General features: G+C 43.9%; 1 protein-coding gene and 1 long non-coding RNA gene across 3 annotated transcripts in view; one reads left to right on the top strand and one right to left on the bottom strand.

The window, feature by feature from the left end:
• COPB1 (coat protein complex I subunit beta 1) overlaps positions 1-17,174 on the bottom strand; it is a 30,680-nt gene extending 13,506 nt beyond the window's left edge. Inside the window, exons 1-9 of one of the 2 annotated variants that reach the window (XM_077321699.1) lie at positions 17,023-17,174; positions 11,226-11,375; positions 8,149-8,378; positions 5,012-5,181; positions 2,950-3,064; positions 2,192-2,284; positions 1,518-1,655; positions 619-738; positions 65-172 (exon numbers count right to left, since the gene is read on the bottom strand). In XM_077321699.1, coding sequence (XP_077177814.1) covers positions 65-172; positions 619-738; positions 1,518-1,655; positions 2,192-2,284; positions 2,950-3,064; positions 5,012-5,181; positions 8,149-8,378; positions 11,226-11,316 — 1,065 coding nt within the window. In that variant the 5' untranslated portion in view covers positions 11,317-11,375; positions 17,023-17,174. Of the gene's footprint in view, positions 1-64; positions 173-618; positions 739-1,517; positions 1,656-2,191; positions 2,285-2,949; positions 3,065-5,011; positions 5,182-8,148; positions 8,379-11,225; positions 11,376-17,017 lie in introns of both variants that reach the window. The other variant, XM_077321698.1, reaches the window with a different exon arrangement.
• LOC143829987 (uncharacterized) lies at positions 17,172-21,333 on the top strand. The gene is made up of 3 exons (XR_013228314.1): positions 17,172-17,254; positions 18,315-18,493; positions 21,106-21,333. It is a non-coding gene; the product is annotated as an uncharacterized LOC143829987 (long non-coding RNA).
• The last annotated feature ends 7 nt before the right edge of the window (positions 21,334-21,340 follow it).

Below are 21,340 nucleotides of genomic sequence, written 5' to 3'. Positions count from 1 at the left end.
ACCAATTACTTGCCTTGATAAACCAAAGAATTTTTAAATATATTTAAATATATATATTTTTTACCTCTTCTACATTTCTGGAGGATACAAGATCAAGCGCCAGCTGCAGGGTCTTTTTCCGCACTTCCAGATCTGGAGTACTCAAAACTCTCAGTATGTCCATTACCAGATCCTGTAATAAAATACATTTTATTTGCCACCAATTTTTAAAAATGCACATATTTTTCTGCAAAATTAAGATGGCAGTTTTCACACATTAAAATAAATTAATAAAGCAAAAGAGAACTGCCTTCCACATAACTATGGGCCAAACTATGTGATGCAGAAATGTACATAACAAAAGTACAGATTTTAAAAAGAAAAGAAAATCAGCCTTTGGAAATAGAGCTTTGGAACAGGGGACAGGCTGTCTTCCCTTGCTGGATGTTTCCCTACTCAATCTGTCTCTTTCCTCAAGCAGTTTTTTCCACATGCAGTGTTCCCAGTGTATAAACTAGCACCAGGAACCCACCACAGTAGATCAGCAAGTTGGTGAAGAGGTTAAGTGAACAACAAACAAACCCAGTGTCAAGAAGTCCCTTTTCAGCCCTTCCCAAAAGTATTTTACTGTTTCCTTACTTGTAATACTCTTTCATGAGCAGGGTGCTCCTTGAGTTCAATCAAGCGATCCAAGACAATAAGCTTCACATTATTGTCACTTTCTTTAATAATCAAGTCAATGTAGCACTGAGCTGCTGCCTTAAATAAAAAGGATGAAAATCCTCAATTGTAGTATATGGAAAGCATCAAAATGTGGAAAACAGATCAGTTGACAGAATCAAAGTGTTCCATTAGTGAGATCTTTTTCAGTAACTGCAATTCTGTTTCCCATTTCAGGCTTTACCTTAAATATTTGCAATGAGAACTACAAGGAGCATTCAACACATCTCTAACTGATTTATGAAACAATGCAGATTTCTAGTCTTCGGGCGGGGGGAGAAACACCTTTAAGTTAGCAGAAATTTTACAAACTAAATCCAACGGATCAGTAATTCAAAGTGGCTTCCTTGTATTTTAACCTGGAGCACTAGCATGCAACTGAAAAACAGTTACCAAATATCTAATAAGCACTATTAAAATGTTTGCATATTAATCAAAAATAAAATGATCACACAATGTTCATACCCATTTGCCAGTCAAGAGGCAGAATTCTGAAGACTTTGCAAAACTCAGAGGAATTCAAATTGGCTTCCTTGCATCCTGATCTGGAGCAATAGCATGCAACTGAGAAATGGTCACCAAATCTCTATTAAGCACTTATATGCAAGTTGTTTGCATATTAATTTAAAATTAAAAAATTGTTTACATAATGTTCATATCCCTTTTATATCCATTTGCTAATTAAGAGACAGAACTTTGAAGACAGTCTTAACAATTTTTCTTTTTAACTCACAAATCTTAAACCCATTATATTAAATGTATTCTACAGTCCAGAATAGCATAACAATATTTTATAAAGTCATAATTCAGTTCAGTACCTTGATTGCTGTTGGCGCACTGGAGAGTGTAACTAATGTTCCTGCTGCTTCATATTTCACAGCAGGACTTGAAGACTGTAGTAAATTGTAGATACAACGAATAAATCGTGCTCTTTCTGATGGATTAGCATGACAAACCTAGATGAGAAAGCAAGGTTAAAGCATTAGGAGCAGACTGAGCATTTTTAAAAGAAAAAAGCGAGTTATGCTGTTTAGCACTCCAAATTACTATACACACTGTAGGCAGTGAAGCCAAGGAGAGGAGCTGGGTAGTAAGTCTACAAATATATTAGCAGTAACAAAATAAAGTCTATCACTGATGCAAGTCTATTTAAAAAAAATGTCATATTAGAGAACACAATGGGTTAGATCCAAAGCTCTGCTAAGAGTTCTGCTTGTGGAATAATTCTTTCCCCACAATTCTCCCTTTGTTTGGCATTTCTTTGTAATCTGTGAAAAGGAGTTTCTGGAGTCCAAAGAAGCCTTGGTAGCAGCATGTATAACGTGGCGATTGATAGTAGAGGAAAATTGGTGAATATCTTCTTTCCTCATGTGAAATGACAGAAATCTAACCCACTTTTTAATTGTTTTACAAATTTAACAAACTTCACTTAAATGTCTGGTTTAGACTACATTCAGTTCAGTCAGAGTGTGTGGTTCTTTGTTTCTTGTACCTTGTAGATTAGCTCCACAATAACCAGCTGGAGAATGTCACCAAATGTCTGGACTTGATCAATGCAGGTACTCAAGTAGTCCAAAGCTCGATCCTTCAAAAATAAACATGAACATATTTTCAATTATGAGCTTTGGTATTTCATAATTCTTAAATATTTAATCACTATTTTGTATAACAGAGGCTTTTCAGTCTACCTTTGCAGTCAGTAATTACTATCTGTAAACTGCTCCGCGGTTATAAATAAAAGCCTAAGGGCAAGTTGGGAGGAGTTAAAAACTTGGAAGGGCGAATCAGGAGCTGCGAAGCCCGTACTTGCTGCCTCGCTGACCACCGCGTTCTCCCCTGGCCTGCTCCGCCCGGCTCCCACACCGCGGCCAGCCTGTGCCACACGCGCGGCTGCCGCAATGGCTACAGACTGAGCCGCGCATGCGTGGCCATCCGCGCATGCATGGCTCGCTTCCCCCACGCTCCCCCCTCCCACCCCCGCCCGCCAGACCACGCATGTGCCGACTCCCGCACATGTGTGGTTTCTCTCCGCCTCCGCTCGAGTCCCCCAAATGCCGCCTCAACTCCTGCTGCCCCAAGCTGGCCCGGCCCGTCCCCACACTCCGCCCTCCACCCACCCCTACCTACCGCCGCCGCGCCACCTCCACAAGCCTATCCTTTTTGCCCATTTTTATAAATGGGCTTTGTTTCTAGTCAAAACCATAAAACAGAATTCAAAATGAGGAACAATTTGCAGGCCACTGTTTTTACCTGATCTGCATGAATTAACATCATGAAAGCATTTCTTTTGCAACTTGCATCCTTCTCATTCACCAGAAAATCATGGATCAGTTCAGGGGCATCAGGTATTAGATGTTCAAAGTTCCTTTTAAAAGACAACAGATAAACTTAACAATTGTAATGCTCAATACCTCCAACAACTAAAGTAGTCCATACTATGAATACTGCAGCACTCGTTCATTCTTTCTGTGTATTTGGACACAAGCCAGACATATTTTATTACATATTCTCCTGCAGGAATTATTAACCTTCCTCTGAAACAGTAAATAAAGAAGGTGAATAGGGTGAATCTTAGCAATGAAATGATACCAAGGCTGTGATGATGAGTAAGGATAGGCACAAACCTAATCACAAAGCAAAACTTGTCACGAATTTTGTTCTGTTCATGATTTGTGTACCAAAGTTCATGGTGGGCCTACTGTCATGAACTTCCATAAGCTTTTAAAGCAGTTCATGGATAGACCAGAAAGCTTTCTTTCCCCATAAAAGCAGCAGAAACAACTGAACAATGGGGAGTGCCTCTCTACTGCTCAACAGTTTTTTAGGCTGCCTTGTGCAGTCTGATTCTAATCCCTTTAAACCCAGCTTTTTTCAAGTTTTCTGCAAACCTTGTTTAAAGAGACTGTGGTCCCTTTCAATGGGGGGAGGGATGCACCATGAAATGGTTCCATTCACAAACTTCCTGGTTTGGTGTTTGGTTCATGGCAATCCCTAATGATGAGGCATTTTACCTGTTCATACCGATTCTTAATGATGAGGCCACAATGTAGACTCCTTGTGATCAGCAAGGCTTCCAGAGCTTAACCTAAAGCATCCCAATTCCCTGCTCAATAAAGTTAGAGCAGTGTTGTTGTTGTATTTTAATTCTAATACAGTAAGATGAGCTACTGTTATTGAAAAGCAGCACACAAAGGGATCCTCCGGACCAGTTTCTGTTCAACTTAAGGTAAAGGTATCCCCTGTGCAAGCACCAGGTCATGTCTGACCCATGGGGTGACGCCCTCTAGTGTTTTCATGGGAGACTCAATACGGGGTGGTTTGCCAGTGCCTTCCCCAGTCATTACCGTTTACCCCCCAGCAAGCTTGGTACTTATTTTACCAACCTTGGAAGGATGGAGGGCTGAGTCAACCTTGAGCCGGCTGCTGGGATTGGACTCCCAGCCTCATGGGCAGAGCTTTCAGACTGCATGTCTGCTGCCTTACCACTCTGCGCCACAAGAGGCTCTTTCTGTTCAACTTAACATGCAACAAAATGCTTGTATTAAATTCTTTTAAAAATCTTAAATAAACCTATGTTCTTGGGAACCATAACTAAACGTAAACAACTCCTAACACACAACTAGTCAAAAGGACTTGGCACTAGCTTATATCTTGGCAGGCCCAAGCTACACACAGAGGAACTATACTTTCATGCATAATTGGAGGTATTAATATATTGGCTCGCTACATCAGACATAAAACAAAAAAACTTTCATAATGTGAGAATTACATATTCTTCCTAACAAAAGAAGTTCATCTCCCAGCTCTACAGATGTGTAGTTGTGAAGAGGTATTTGAATAGGCAGCAATACCATGATCACAGATATCATTAGGATCAGATAACAACACTGTTTTTCATAACCGATTCTATCACACATACACAAAAATAAATTAAGCTCACTCTCAAATAATAGGACAGCTTAGTATAATCAAAAGAAACAAAAGAAATTACTGCCAGAAGTAGCAACCAAATCCCAATCTTATAATTGTAGCAGAAAACATTATTATTTAAGGATTTTCAGTTTATAAACTGAAATATGATTTTAAATTACGAACCCTGGTATTAGAACACTGGTATCACTTTTCCCCAGACAATTTGGATAAAAAAAATCAAAATATTTAGAAATCAGGACTGATAGTTATTAAATGCCAAGGGCTACAAAATCATTTCACTAACTTGTGAGAGCCTACAATTACTGTCTTTAGCAACTTGAGAATTCACCAATGTAATATGCAATTCAAATTTTGAGATCAGTAAATTCACAGAATTTACCTGTAAATAGTATAGATTGCAAGGACTGCATTTCTGCGCACATAGCTATGACGATGTTCCAGACATGCACGAATAGCTGGCATCAAGGGTTCCAGTAGTTCTGCTTCTTTGAGCTTGCAGAGAAACCGCAGAGTAGAGCCTCGAATAAATTCATTTGGATGTTGAAGATCCTGGTCAATGAAACCAACATCTTAGTTTTCCCAAAAATCAAGCGTTACCATGTTTCACTTTCCCTAAAGCTATCAGCCCTCCTAACTGGAAAAGAAAACATAACCTAAAATTAACACTCCTTATTGCAACAGAGATATGACTTAGATCAAAACATCAGTTTTTCAGGAGGAGGATGAAGATGGGAAAAATCTGTACCCTGCCCTTAAGAGGCTTCCTTTTATGCAACAGAATTTTAGATCTGGTACCAAGAATTTTTGATTTATATACTTTATATATTTTATATTTTACAGTTTCTCTAAAAGTCCTTAGTTAATATAATAATTTGTATGTGATAAGCTATCAACATCCTGTTTTTCTCTCTAATGGGGACCCAAAGTGGTTTATAACATCATTCTCCCCTCCCTTCCATTTTATCCTCACAACAACCTCAGTCATGCAACTTTCTGACCTGCCTGTGAAATAGGTTAGGCTGAGAGAGAGAACCAGCCAAAGTAGGCTTCCATGGCAGATTTGGGATTTAAACCTGGGTCTCTCAGACCCTAGTCCATCACACTAACCACTATACTATGATGTCCCTCTATGCAATTATCCTCTTAGTACATTTTCATCCCACCCTTCCTTCAAGGAGCTTAAGGTCTGGCTCTCGTTCCTCAGCCTGTTATCTCAACATCCATGTAAAGTAGGTTAGGATAAATGACAGCACCCAAACTTCTCAAGTAAGTTTTATTACAGAGTGAGGATTTGAACATGGGTTTCCCAGATGACTTCCACCTCTTCACCATCATGCACTAGTATGTCAGGTGTTTTAGTGAGCTATTCTCTCCCCAATATTATTTTAAAAATTTATTATTATTATTGTTGTTGTAGTAGTTGTTGTTATTAGATTTATTTCCTGTCACTCCCTGGGTAGGCTCGTGGCGGGTAACAATTGTATTAAAAATCCCAATTAAAACCCCATTAAAAGACATTAAAAATCATAACATGGCATCAGTCAATCACAATCTACTCCCGCCTGCCAAGGCGATATAGAATGGGGGGAGATGATGTATACTTCAGACCCCCCCGGGGGGGGGCAACACTCTACCTCGCAGACCCCAGCCTCAACCATAAACCTGGCGGAAGAGCTCAGTTTTACAGGCCCTGCGGAATGCTGACAAATCCCGCAGGGCCTGCAGCTCACCCGGGAGCTCATTCTACCAGGTGGGGGCCAGGACCGAAAAAGCCCTGGCCCTGGTTGAGGCTAGGCGCGCTTCTCTAGGGCCGGGAATGACCCATAGATTTCCCCCCGCAGAGCGTAACACCCTGCGGGGGACATATAGTGATAGGTGGTCCCTCAAGTATGTGGGTCCCAACTCGCGTAAAGCCTTAAAGGTTAAAACCAAAACCTTGAACCGGATCCGGGAAGCAATTGGCAACCAGTGCAGCTGCCTCAGCACAGGCTGGATGTGGGCCCTCCAAGATGTACCAGTGAGGATCCTAGCAGCTGCATTTTGCACTAGCTGAAGTTTCCAGATCAAGGACAAGGGTAGGCCCGCGTAGAGCAAGTTACAGAAATCTAATCTGGAGGTGACCATCGCATGGATCACTGTGGCTAAGTGATCAGGGGACAGGTAGGGCGCTAGCAGCTGGGCTTGGCGAAGGTGGAAAAATCTACATATGCCCTCTCACCCAGCTGGTCCAGAATTTTGGGCTGGGATGTCACCAATACGTGGATGACCCAGCTATATCTGTAGATGGGCAGCCACCCATCTGTACCCCCAGATACTTTGGCTGGATGCCTGGAGACTATGGCGAATTTGCTCAAGTGGAGTCAACTGAAGTTAAATGCAGCTAAGGCAGGGGTCCTCTGGCTGGGCAGGAATGGCCCAGGTAAGACACTAAAACTCCTGACTCTTGATAAGGTCCAACTAACAACTTCAGTAACCATCAAGAGTCTAGGTGTGATCACGGACACCTCCCTATCTATGAAGGCCCAGGTCACAAATGTTGCTTACCAGGTGTTTTACCTCCTTTGGCAGGCACGACAACCTGTCAACATACCTTACCTGTCAACATACGACGTGCAGATCTCCAAGTTAGACTACTGTGTCTCCCTCTACACAAGGCTACCCTTGAAATTGCTCTGGAAACTACAACTAGTCCAGAATGCAGCAGATCGGGTCCTTACTGGAACCCAGTGCATATAACATCTGTGCTCTCCCAGCTGCACTGTCTCCAGACTGTAGACCAGATAAGGTTCAAGGTTTTGGTTCTTACCTTTAAGGCCATAAATAGTCTTGGACCTTTATATCTGCAGGATCACCTCTCCCACTATGTCCCCCAATAAACATTAAGATCTAATACTCAAAATCTACTTAGGATCCCTGGCCCTAAATAAATCAAACTGGTCTCAACCAAACTGGTCTGTGGAATTCTCTGCACAATGACATCAGAACCCTGCAGGACCTTGGACAGTTCAACAGGGCTTGTAAGATGGACCTGTTCTGCTGGGCCTATGGCTGAGGCCCTGAAAATAATATCAAGAATTCCTCTGGTCTCCCTACCCAAACACATACAAAATGAAGACTACTATCACCTACCTTCTCAATTGGTTTCAATGGGGGAGGGAGAGGTGTTTAAAGGGATTAGTCATCTTAAATACCTTCTGCAAGTCATGAATGAACTCCACAGGCATTTCAAAGGCTTGCAGTCTCTTTAAATACCTTCTCCAAGTGGTGCATTCACCTGCTTGCAGAGGCTCACAATCCCTTTAAATACCTAACTTTGACTATCTAGCAGTCCTGAAAAATTCTGAATATGTTCAGAATTTTGGGGGCCTGGCCATTTCAGATTGCCAAAATTCAGCCCAATCTATAGCCAGCTGAAAGAATAGCCAGAAAATACCAATAAGGTATTTTCAGATTTTTTTTTACTTTGATTTAGCTGAACATACAACCTTAATATGAATACGTAAGTTAGAGATTAACCTTTCTGTAAGCATCACAAACAAGGATCATTTCTTGCAGCAGTCTTCCATCTGGAGTAGTCTTGGGAACTATCTCCCAAAAAACTAAAAGCAGTTTTTTGATGGTATGGTCTTGAAGTGGCAGCACAAACCGAATAATAGTCATCAGAAGCCCTGGCAGCTTTTCACCATTTAAGATCATTATGATTACTTTCTTCAAGGCCTCAGTCTTGGACTTCACATCTCCTTTTTCTGTGAAAGAAAAGCAGCAACTCAGTATAAGATGATGCACAGTTCATGCTGATATATCAAAACTTTGCTACATTGCAGACCACTGTTACAACTTGCTCACTTGCACTATCATTACTATGTGGAAGGCTTTTGAATTAAAGCTCAGTTTTTCTGCATTCTGATGGAGATGTACTGTGTGCATATGCTACAGAAGGAAAAGAAAGTGAAAGTAATCCTGGTAGGGATAGATTTCAAAAATCAGTATGAAAATATGGCAATATGGACACCAGATTATCTGTACTTAAAAAAATGAAAGCTAGAAACCCAGAAAACCTGGTACATACATTGCTATGCTGTTATAATTATACTATGGTCTTATATGGTCTTGAAGTGGTCAAAATACAGCGGGCTCTAGCATGGTGGGTGGGTGGAGAGATAGGGTGAAGGAAGGAGGAAAAGGAGAAAGAGAGACAGAGAGAAAGACAGAAAGAAAGGGAGGAAGATAGAGACAGAAGAGGGAGAGAAACAGATAGTGAGAAAGAGGCAGACAGGAGAGAGGAAGGAAGGAAGGAAGGGAAGGACAAAGAGAATGCTGGCAGGGCCCGGCAGAAGGCTCAGGATGGCGGCGGGATTTGTGGCCTTTTGCCGGGCCCAGGGGCAGGCAAGCCTGCCCCAGGGCCTGGCAAAAGGCTCTCTGGGTGAGGGGAAGCCGGCCGGAGGACTTATCGCTGGGGAAGGCTTCTTTCTCTGAGCAGCGACTCCCCGGCCAGCCCAGGCAATGCTGGGCCAACCAGCCAATGGGGAGGCGCGCTTCGCACGGCTCCCCATTGGCTGCTTGGCCCTCGAGTAACACTCGGAGGGCCCAATCTGATTGGGCCCTCCGAGTTTTTATCACGGATTGAGCCCGCCCTATCTCCTCCCCTTTAGCCCTTACTCCTTTATTTTATGTACTCCACAGGAGCGATGCTCCGCAGGAGCGATTAAAGATAGCGCTACTGAATTGCCTAGTAAAAACAATAAGCCCCTTGTGGCAGGAAAGGAAACTGCCATTGAAACAGCCAAGCCTTAAAGAAATCTAGGAGCACGCTGCACAACATTTCCCAGCTGTAGGGGTAGGCTCTGCTGCCTCCAGTGATGACATAGGGGAGGAATCTTCAAAAAAGATAATGCTGGCATGGTACATTTGGAGTTAGTTTGGTCTCAGCCTTTCAAAATTAAAAGGACCAACTATTCCCCAGGTTGCCCTTCTCTCTTTCCCTCCCCACTCACTCCTGCACCTCCTCCGAAAAATCCCAAACTTCGAGATCAATTTTCATTCATCCCAGAATTTAGGGAGTATTTTGCATCATTTTGGGTGTCCCCAAGTCAATCCTAAATTGCTGGACACTGAGTAGGCATTATTTGAATTGCATACCCTTCATGTCACAGAGATAATGAACACAGAAGACAATTCTACTCAGGGAAAACTGTCATTTTACAGTTGTTCCATAATGTGCAAAAGCTGCAGGCCACAGAGCACATGCAGAATGGTGACATTTATCTCAGCAAAGCTTGCACATCCCCTTCACTCCATCTCTTCATTAATACAATGACAGTACAGAGTACAGCTTTATCATTCACACTGTCTGTAAAATACTTTCATTTTTCTATCTTATTTTTGTTATCTGGAAGACCGCCTGAAAGTAAACTGCAAAGGGGGAGCTCATATTTAATTTTTTTGTTGTTGTTTTAGCTCTTATGACTGCATAGGAAATTTTACAAGATAAGATGTCAAGAAAGCAGCAGAATCAAAATGCGGCAAGAGAAAATATTTTGATTATGTATAGTCAAAGATATCACCAAGATTTCATGAGCTAATTCAAATTGTTCAGATTTGGGAGTAACGGGGAGTATGAATATAGAAATGTAAGTATAAAAAATTGAACTAACATTCACTACATGTACTGTTTGAGAAAATTATACAAAAAATTGTCGGTTGTATGCAAGTGAAACATACAAATTTGCAGCAGACCTCTGCTTCACAGAATATTGACTATTTAGTTCTCATTGATGAGCAACTTAATCTACAGCTACACTGTACAAATACATAGATAAAACATATCTCTGGGCACTGATGGGAGACTTGCAAACCAATCACCAAACACCCATACAAGACTGCTTTATCCATCATATTCTGAAATAGTATCTACAAAGGGCATCCACAAACCACAATGTCAAGTTCTATACAAAAGGTATCAGGCCTATATCAACAAGAAATGTGATCCTTTTCACTTTGCTTCATTTTCCTAGCTTTTATGACAATGTATTTCAAAATTCTGTTATTCATCCACACTTAGACTATTGAATTGTTCTCTGATGGCAGCATTGGTGCAGAAATGTTGGTGGTCTAGCTTTAAATGAGAACATGTCATAATGGTAATTTAACACTGATCTTGGCGCAGCTGTATTTGCTATCTATCTGCTTCCAGGCAAAATTAAAAGTGATGTTTGTGACCTTTAAAAGCAATTATCATGGCTTTCCAACCTCAGGGAGAGTCTGTTCCAATATTCTCCTCTCTATTCCCCAATATCAGGAGGCACAATCTCATTCCATGTCAGTCCAGATCGCCTTGATCATTCTTTGCAACCAGTGCCAGTGTGTGTTTTGAAGGAGGCTTTGCTTTGATTAACTGTATGCTGAACTTAATGTGTTTAGCTGCCACTGTATAACTTTAGATCTTACTTTAACATTTTTAGTATTTTATACACTTATATTTCAGGTTGCCTTACCATCTTCTCACATACCATCCTGGGTACCTTGCTGATATTGCATATGGTTAATGGTTAATAAATACACAAGTAGAAAAAAAGTCTAAGAACTTTACTTACCTAAGTCATTTTTTAAGCTAATTTCAGATGGTGGTTCCGAGTCCATAGGAACATTAATTAATGTATAACATACATTTTCTGCAGCTGTCATTGTGTTTCTTCTTAAGAGTCTCAGGAATGGAAAAACGTCTTCAAAACACCACAGGAACTCTAGAAAACATTTAGTTAACAGAAACAATTCATAACATGCTTTTACTTGAAGACTACGAGTAATTTCCAAAACTGGTAACAAAAAACAAAACTATTTTTTCTGCAAGATGGTCTGAAGGCCTCACAAACTGTATATAAATGTTGCCAAAACATCAACAACCAAACTTTAAGGGAACCGCTCACATGCACAAAAACTGCAGCCTTTCCACTCAAAATATAGAGTTTGTTACATTACATTACAGTACTATGGGCAGCTATGTCTATCCCAACTGAAGTGCTCCCGGCGTATAGGATGACCCCCTCCCACACTTGGAGGCATGTTTTTCAGGGGGGGAAAGTAGTCTTATAGGCCAGCAAATACTGTAAATGTCAGCCACAGTTAATCACTTTAAGTCTCAGCAATCTCAAAGGGAGAGTCAAATAAGAGTGTACATCTTTAGATGCTTGACAGATTTATGTATATTAAAGCAGCGGCAATCTGACCCAGGGTAGTTGACACAATACTAGGAAAAAGGATTATGGCACGTAGGTCAATCCACTTCCTAAAATCACTTGGTGGCTGTTATGTAAACTCTCAACAGGTGCCATATTGCCCACAGCCACCATGTTGGGAGCCTCTGTATTAAAACATAACTCCCAAGTAAATCCTTTCACATTAAGGATGTTATCCTAAAGATTATCCTAAAGATGTTTACTTGGAGTTATGCTGTAATACAGTGGATCCCCAATGTGGTGCATGTGGGTAGAAGATGTGGTAGAAGAGGCAGTAAAACTAAAGAGAGCAGTCAGGTCAGCTTATATCCTCCAGCGAACGCTGGCAGGGGGCTCCTGGGAATTGTAGTCCATGGACATCTGGAGGGCCGCAGTTTGACTACCCCTGCTCTATAACCTTAAAAAACAAAATCAACGACACTACACCTGAGTGAAGTATTCACATTTGTTCATCCAAATGATCGAGACAGCAGTAATCAACTGCAATCAACTGCTGTCCTTGAACACAAGTCTGATTTCCTTTATGTTTTCCTTCTTTACTTTCCCCATATGGTCCAGACAGACTTCAAAATCCATTAACATTAAGATAAATCCTTAGCAGTATTGTGGACTTTCTCTACCAATTTTTACGCAATAACAGTACAGCAATATAGAGAACAGAATATTGGGCCACACCTAGTCTGTATTTTCCACACTCTTTGCTAGGTACTGTGTATACACCAAAGACCATGGGAAATGTGATTCCCCCCCTATCTTTATGAAAATAATATATATATATATAAAAAAACATGGGAAATGTGTAAGCATATCTTTCTTATGCACACCATCGGCAGTCAGCTGGGGGAAAATCACAGATAGCAATGGTCCCTGTCAACTACATTAAGCAAGAGATCAATGTGAGTTTAGATATCTGTCTATTTAGACAGCAAATACTAGAACCAGTAAAACAATAAATGAAGTTCCTAATATTAAAGTCATTTTCACATATTATAACACAATCTAATTACATCAGAACAGGAAATGGGGCATGAGTAACTATTTACTGGACCAGTTTTAAATCAAACTTCCAACGTATGCCTTTTTCAGTCTAGATACTTAGAGATTAAAAATAAATGCTTGAAGAAGTGTTTTTCTCAGACTTATTTCCGCAGGGGCTGCAAAATGCCTCCACAAGGCATTTGGCTGAGGCCTGACACAATCTGCCAACAACATCAGCAGGGCCACTGCCCCCCTCTCCCTCTCCCCCCCCCCTTAAATCCACCAAGACTCCTGGACCTGTTGTATTGTTATTGTTTAACTAGAAATTAAGCCTGCTGCTCCCCAAATGCAGCGGGTGCTAGTGGGATGTTTGGCTGGAGGGGCAGAAGGAAGGGAAGAAGAGAGCGAGAAAGGGAAAGAAAGAAAGGAAGAAAGGGAGGAAGAGAGAAAGAGATGAAGGGAGAGGGAATAGAAGTAAAGTTGAGAGGGAGAAAGGAGGAAGGAAGGAATGGATGAGCAAGGGCCCGTTGGGAGGGAGGAAGCGGCATGGGGGTGGAGAACGTGGGGTGTGCAAGTGGCGGCGGAGTTCAGCGTAGGGGGGTGTTGTGGGACGTGGGGGGTAAAAGGCGGAGGTGAGCGGGGATGGGGAGGGCTCGGGAGTGTTTGGGGGAAAAAGGGTTTTTGGAAAGCGGGGTCGGAGGTGCGGGCAGGTGGGGAGGGCTTCGCAGGGGGTGAGAACGCGGCGGCGAGTGTGTATGGGGAGGCTTCTGGGGGGAGAAGGGGTGGCGGGCACAGCGGCGTAGGCACGTGCAGATGGGGAGGGGTGTGAATGTTGGGGGGAGAATGGGGAGGGTTAGTAAGGAGGGGTCGAGGGCGTTGCGGGAAGCGGCGGCGGGGAACTTGCCTCGTGAGATGGGACCGGAATGGGGGCAGCGGTGGAGGTTGCGGGGCCGGGTCGCATTGGATGGAATGGCGGCAGGGAGACAACGTGGCTAGGCGCCCGGCAGCCGCAGAATGGAGGGCTGGAGGCGCAGGCGGGCTATGGTGGGGGTGGGCGGATCGGGAAGCAGGGGGTGGTGAAGGCAGGACGTGGCGTGATCGGGAGCGGCTCGGGAGGTGGTGGGGAAGGCTTTGTAACGCCAGGACGTCGCCGTTTTCGTGGGGTCGTGTGCGGGGAAGTCTGAGGGTGGAGAAGATGGGTAGATGAGAGAGGAGGGCGGGCAGCGAGGCGCGTGTGCGGCGTAGAGGCGTGGAAGTGTGGCAGGCCGGCGAAGGCAGCCGGTGGTGGGCGGTTGGGGAGGCGTCTGGGTGGGCCAGCGGCATGTGGAGATGGAGGCGATGTTGTGGTGTGGCGGGGCCAGTGGGCTGCGCGCCACATGGGAGGGCAGGACGGTTGGGCAGCGACGTCCCTCGGCGGCGGCGAGCCTCGAAATGGCCGCCGCCAGCTGAAGGCAGGCTCCCGTGGAGGGTGGGCATTCGGGGAGGTGGGCTGTCAAGTGGAGGGCCCAATCGGCTGCCGCTTGTCAGTTCGGGGGCAAGAGCCCAATCGGTGGGCCTCCTCATAACGGACGAACTCCTCCCACACAGGGCTTACCGCTTTATTTTTACCGCGGAGCGGTTACAGATGTTATACAGTTACTTTGTTATTATCAGTCAATAATATTAATGTTATAATTATATGTAATGTTTCATGTATAGTTTCTTCAGTTCAATGTAAACCGCCCTGAGCTTTCGGGGAGGGCGGTATACAAATGTGAACAATTAATTAATTAATATTTTCTCCAGTTCAACATATTTACAGTATATGAACCATTCACTTAAACTATCATTGGGGAGAATGCTCTAGATACCCTGTATTTAGGGAAGGCAAGTAGTGACTGAAGCCAAGCCTTTTGAATGGCAGCATTTCACCTCTGAAATATCAGCTCCAGGGAGGTCTGCCATAGCATCAACAACTTTATATTTCAGATAGCAAGGAGCTGTTCAAAGTTATTGAGCACTCACAGAAAGGTGGCAAGACATACATATTTTTACATGCACATATTTCTCTCACACTCAAATGCAATTTTCATCCACTCTTCCTCCAAAATGCTGAGGATAGAGGTATACGGTTTTCTAGTTTAGTCTCATAGCAAGGTTGCGGATGAGGTCAGGCTGAGAGTGGGGAGAAACTGATTAGCATGATTAACGAAGGGTGCTTGCACTCGAAAGCTCATGCCTTGAATAAATCTTTGTTGGTCTTAAAGGTGCTACTGGACTCTGATTTTATGAGGTCCCTCAGTTAGCTTAGTGGTACAACGCTTTGCAATTAGGCAAATAGTCCCAGTTATGCACTCCACTGCAGCATGAAAACTTTACACTTTTTAAAAATTGCTCTCAAATGTACCTAGCCTGCCTAAACCAAACTAGAGTTGTACAAGCATATCTTGAAAGAACAACAAATGCATACCCATTTAAATGCCTATTTAAATGCCTACAATTTCACCACAACAAAGTGGTTGATGGCTATTAGAAGGGTAACTACTTCATGTTAAAAAAAATCCATAACAGCCATGTTACTCTGTTGCAAGAAAAACAGCAGTCTTGTGGAACTTTAACAACTAACAGATTTTTCACAGCATCAGTTTTTGTAATTGAGAGCCCACTTCCTCAGATCAGATAAATGAAATAAAACCTCCTATGGGAAAGAGATGTTTTAGAACAAGGTCAAAAAACCAAAAGATCTTTGATAAAGGCTTATGTCACACATTTTATGAAGCAGGCTATAGCCCGACAAAGTTCAACGTGAGTCTAGTCAGTTTTTGCAACCAGTCAGGTGTCTTGATTCTGTTGTCCACATAAGCACCACCTTATACTGAAAGCTCACTGACTGCAACATACATCTTCTGTACACACTATAACTGCATGTCACAAAGCTCTTTATTGAGGGGCTCACATCTGAAGGATTTATAACAGTGATTCCTGGGATTACAATGCGAACTCAATGAAGGGAGACAAAACAGATTGAGGAAGCTCGACTGGTACTCAGAAACAGCCTACTACAAGATGGGCTATGAAATAACTGCAGATAATCACCTACTTCTTCCAGCTCAAAACTGTTCAACACATCATTCCTGGATCCACTAATGCCTACCCTGGATATTTCTATTTCTCTCACTAATGCCATGAGTGACAGGCATTCCTTGCCCATAGACAGCCCCCTGATTTAAAACAGCTCCTTACAACCAACATTGGGATAAGAGAGACTTTGACACAAGGCCTTGCAACAAACCACTTTCTTTGTGTATACACTTAAACAATACTATTACGGGACTTAATAACATCAGCATTTTGGCCCCATCCACTTAATTATCCTCCAATGTGATAAATGTGGTAAACATCCTTTTGCTCTGTACAAGGTCACACTAGTCACTCCTTAACCTAAAGATTTTAAAAATCACAATTCTTCCACAACACAACTATGAAGAAGGAAGGCAGCGCCGAAGTACTATTTTGCCCCTCCCCCACCCTTCGGATTTCTAATTCACTATCGCTATTAACTCTTGGTAAAGCACAGGGCTTCCCACCCCCTACAGGTGCTAGAAGAAGAGTTGGCTTTCATACCCCACTTTTTATTGCCCCAAAAGGTGTGTCAAGGTGGCTGTCAATCGCCTTACCTTCTTCCCTCCACAACAGTCACCCTGCGAGGTAGGTAGGACTGACAGCTCCGGCAGAACTGCTCTGTGAGAACTGATCTAACAGGTCTGTGACTGGCCCAAGATCACCCAACTGGCTAAATGTGAAGGAGTGGGGAATCCAGGCCACTTCTCCAGATTAGAGGCCACCGCTCTTAACCGCCACACCACGCTGGATAGCTGATTTAGCAGAACTAGTGACCGATCTAGGTAGTTTTCTTGATTCCGTTCCTTCCAGCGGGCCTGGCTCCTTGGACCGGCTGCCCCCCCCCCCCCCAAGGCTGAACACGGAGGAGCCATGCCCCACACTGGGAGAAGTGGGCTCTCCTCCACGGAAGCTTAACATGGACTCGTCTTTCGGGCGCCACGACCCCCTTCCTTGTTCCCCACCCGAGACAAGGCCCAGCGAGAGCCCCCGCACGCCTCCCGGTCACTGGGGAGCCAAGAGAAGCCCCGAGAACCAGCCCCGCCCGAGCCCCCCTCTGCTCCCGCCCCTACCTCACCGGGGAACGGTCGCTGAGTCCGCGCAGCCGCCCCCGAAGCGCCCCGCTGCCGCTCGTTCCCTCCAGCTGACGTGGAAGCACCCCGAGCACAGGCCACATCGATAGTATGGCGGCCCCAGCGAGACACGCTTCCGCCGTACGCAGGAACGCGTCTTCAGCGAGAGAGGAAGTTCGGCCCCTTCCGCCTGGAAGGGAATGAAGGGAGCCGCTGAGGGGACGGCCACAGGCCGCGGTTTGTATCGGGTCGGCCAAGACAGCGTCCCCTTTACGTCTGAAATGTATGGGATTCATTGGCTTAGATGGGCTGTGGCCGGCCACGCTCAGTCGTACGCGGCGCATTTTAGGAATGGAGTTTCTTTCTTTCCTTCCTTCCAAGCTCGTGTCCGTTAGGCAGCGTTTATAACTCGCGTGCCTCGTAGGCACTTCGAGTTCCTAAACCTCTCGACTGTCTTTAGTAGTTTAAAGGAATTCACCCCGCAGTGAAAGACTCAGCCCTACGACGCAGTTGCTAGGACCCAAAGCCTATGTGAATGTGAAGGGTTTTACTTCAGAGTATGCTCCTGCAAACCTGGAAGAAGGCTTTAAATGGAGGGGGGGGGGGGGAGTAGTTGAGTTTTTTTTTTTTTTAAATAGGGCTTAAACTGCTTTGCCCCCACCCCCAAGTACACAAACAAATCTCAGTGGATAACCCAAGGGCCTCAAGTTGCTCCACGAACGGGCAGGGGATAATGTCAGGGGGAACCTTCTGAGACAAGCAACAATGGGCATGGAACCAGGGAGCAGGAGAACCCACACAATGGGCCTCATTGAGGGGGTACCACAGGGATTAGAGAGGTTGGCATAGGAGGGGAGGCTAGCAATTTAGGTTGGATTATCAGCAGGAGAGAAAGGGATGACAGTGGCTCGTCCTAGGTCTTTCAACCCCACACTTCCACTGAACTGGCAAGCGGAGTCTTTACCAGGGTCTTACACATTGGACAGTCCCAAACCCCCACTAATCAGCTGATAAGTAAGCCTTCACAGCAAAAGGACATTAACTGGCAGGAGAGGAATGGTGTTTCCTCGCCCCATGTGCTCTCATAGGTACTCCACTTAGCAGTTATAGTGAAGTATGGCATATAACTGAGTTAAAAAAAAACTCAAGACAAAGTATAGGTTTCTGCCAACCTAGGGGAAATCTCACATTTGCAGATTTCCCCCCCCCCCAAAAAAAAGTTGGGAGTTAATCCTCCATTTGATTTTATTTATTTTAACATTTTACAAATGCTTTCACTGTACATTTTCTCCTGCAGGGCAGGACGAGTGTGGATTACAATGATGAGGTTAACCATTTAGTCATGACCGACTCCTAGCGATCCTATGGCTCAGCTTTCTCCACATCTTCCTATCTTGCACCGCTTCTCATTGTATGACAGAATTACAATAAGTTTCACTAAACAAATACCACAATAAAACTTCAAGTGACTCTCAGGTAACTTCTCCAGAGGGAGAGTTTCAATTATTTCCCCCAGGCAGAAGTTTGTCCTAATATCTCAGGAAGAGGGGAAGGCAGCCCCAAGAAGCAGGTCTTCTATAGCTCAGATGGATTTTTCTCTGTAAAATGTTGTCTGCACATGTGTAAAAAATTAAATAAATTACAATATTTCTTGTCATATGTGGTAGTGACTGGAATCCAGAGAGGTAAGTACTCTCATTTAAACTTAACTGCATTGGGAGTGTGACAGTGTGCAGTGGGTGCCTGCCCCAGCCCGGTTCTTGGCCTAGCAGAGTGGGCCACTGGGACATTTCTGGTGATTGAGAAGCAGGGTGGGGTGGGTGAGAGAGTGTGATGTCACATCCATTGGGAGTGTCTGAGATTTCCCTTCTGGTGACCTGTGACTTCAGAGGGCTCTTGCTGTTTTCTCCTGTAAGATGACTATTTTGTGGTTGAGCTTATAGCCTTATATCAGATTTCCAAAGGTGCTTGCTTAGCTCATAAAATTTGGGACCCCTGAGGTAGAGGAAGGGAAATGGGAAAAGTAAAGTATAGGTCTAGATCACGAAAAGCAAAAAAATAAAAATAAGTGGATTTATGAAAAACTAGATAGGAACCCCTTTCAATATCAGTTGTTAGGACCTTCACTTATTTGCAGAGAATACACTTCTTTGGCTTGGAGGAAAATATTGTGATTCTTTAATAGAGAATATGAAAAAAATTAGCAGGTAAAGCTTTTCATGACATGGAGGTAAGTAATATTACCTGGTTAAAAACATTCTCTTGAAGGGCCATACTTCCAAACATTCTATTATAGGGGCCATACTTTTTTCAACGGACTCTATGCTCTGCAGATACTAATCTGTTGGTCATTCCCAGCCCCAAGGAAGTCTGACTGACCTCAACTAGGGGCAGGGCCTTTTCAGTCCTGGCCCCTACCTGGTGGAATGAGCTCCCAGAAGAGCTGAGGGCCCTGTGGGAGCTTTCAGCATTCCGGAGGGCCTGTAAAACGGAGCTCTCCCACCAGGTCTGTGGTTGAGGCTGGTGTGACCCAGGAAGATCTATATGGCCCCCCTTCCAGGCACTCCGTGATTGTTTGCAATCTGACACCTGTACCCTCCTCCCTCCCTCCCACTCGGTTATAAGTTGGTTCTTGGGCTTTTAAGATTAGGTTTTTCCACCATAACTTGTTTTTGACTGGATTACAATTATTATTAATAATAATAATAATTAGGGGTGGACTGGGAGAACTCTGTGGACGGCCTCTCCCTCTCCCCAGGACCTGGAAAGGCTGCAGGCAGCTGTTAGGGAATTAACCGGCAGGGGCAGCTCTCATGTGGCAGGGACCTGCAGTGTCTGAGTCATGGAGGGAAGTGGAAGGAGTGGGTGGTCAGGGGTGGGGGACAGAAGGTGATTGGCTAGCCCCTGGACAGACTTTGGAGGCAAGCTTTTTGGAGGAGAAGGAGGCTATAGAAAAATTGGATAGGATCTTGGGTCACTATGAAACCCGAGAATAAGAAACCTTAGAAAATAAGAAATCAAGAGTGATCAGAGAACAAGAAGAGGGAAGGAAGAATACAGAAAGAAATAAGCAGTTAGGAAAGCAGATGATGGGAATGAAAAGTCAGATGGATGACAAAAAGGGCAGAGCCAGGATGGAGGAAATGAATACAGGAGCTTGCAAACAAATTCCAGCTGCTGCAGCAGGTGCTTTTGACAACAGAATCATAGAGCTGGAAAAGACCTCCAATGTCATCTAGTCAAACCCCCTGCACAACGCAGGAGCTCACAACCATCTGCCTACCACCCACAGTCACCCTAATTTCGTGCACAAATGATCCCCACCACCGCCACCAAAAATCTTCAGAGTCCATTTTGCCATGAAACTTGCCAAGTCAGTCACTTCCACTCAGTGCAATCTACTGCACAGGGCTGTAGTTGCAAGGATAAAATGGAGAACTGTGAGTGCTCTCATAAGTCCTTTGGAGAGGGTGAGTGATAAAAATATACTATCCTGCATTTATTCAGAAGTGAGGCCTTTTTCTGACAGTTTCCTCCCAGATAAATGGGGAAATGGATCCACTGTAGTTTTGTCCAAATCTGTAAAGCACCTTTCAAAGTTCAAATGTGTGTATAGATCTGTTGAATGCTTTAGTGGTGAGTCAAGAAATACCTTCAAATCTCAGCATTCAGTTACAAAGTAAACTTACAAGTAGCTTTAAGAACCACAGTATTAGCACACCAACACATCTAACAGTTATAGTGGGGAGCTTGCATTGTTTTTACGAAGATCACTGACTTGTAGCAAAGCACTGCAATCTACCAAGCCTGTCTCCTCTCCTTCACACCCCAAATAAAACATAGCACCACTTCAAGGCTTCTTACAAATGTCTACAACTTTTATCAAAATTAACAAGTAGGTCATGGAGTGAAGGAATTTATACATAATTTCAGTCTTCTCCATCATTGGATAGAAACAGAAATTATCATGTGTTACCCTCCTTGTATAAGTTACATTTTGACTGATTTTATGGCTAATTCAACATGACTTATGCTTTCATACAACAGGATGACACTTGTGCAATAAAAATTTTATCTGGTCCTCCCAGAGAACAGAGGTTGCCATTCCAACAGTCCCCAAGCCTGGCAGACTATGAAGCCAGATGCCCTGAAGCCCTGACAACTTCAGACTGAAGGGGAGTGAAGCATCCAAGGATGGCATCATCTGGCTGTGAGAGGTCTGGCAATGGCTAGAGGCATCAAGCTGGCCAGCTGGCTAGAGGCATCAAACTGAAGAAGGTTGCCTGCATGCCCGAAGACATAACAATATGGGGCTACAGGGGA

Source organism: Paroedura picta, chromosome 2 (assembly GCF_049243985.1).
Source record: "Paroedura picta isolate Pp20150507F chromosome 2, Ppicta_v3.0, whole genome shotgun sequence".
Lineage (NCBI taxonomy): Eukaryota > Metazoa > Chordata > Lepidosauria > Squamata > Gekkonidae > Paroedura > Paroedura picta.
Note: the sequence above shows the minus strand (reverse complement) of the source record. Positions and strands in the feature narration are given on the sequence as shown.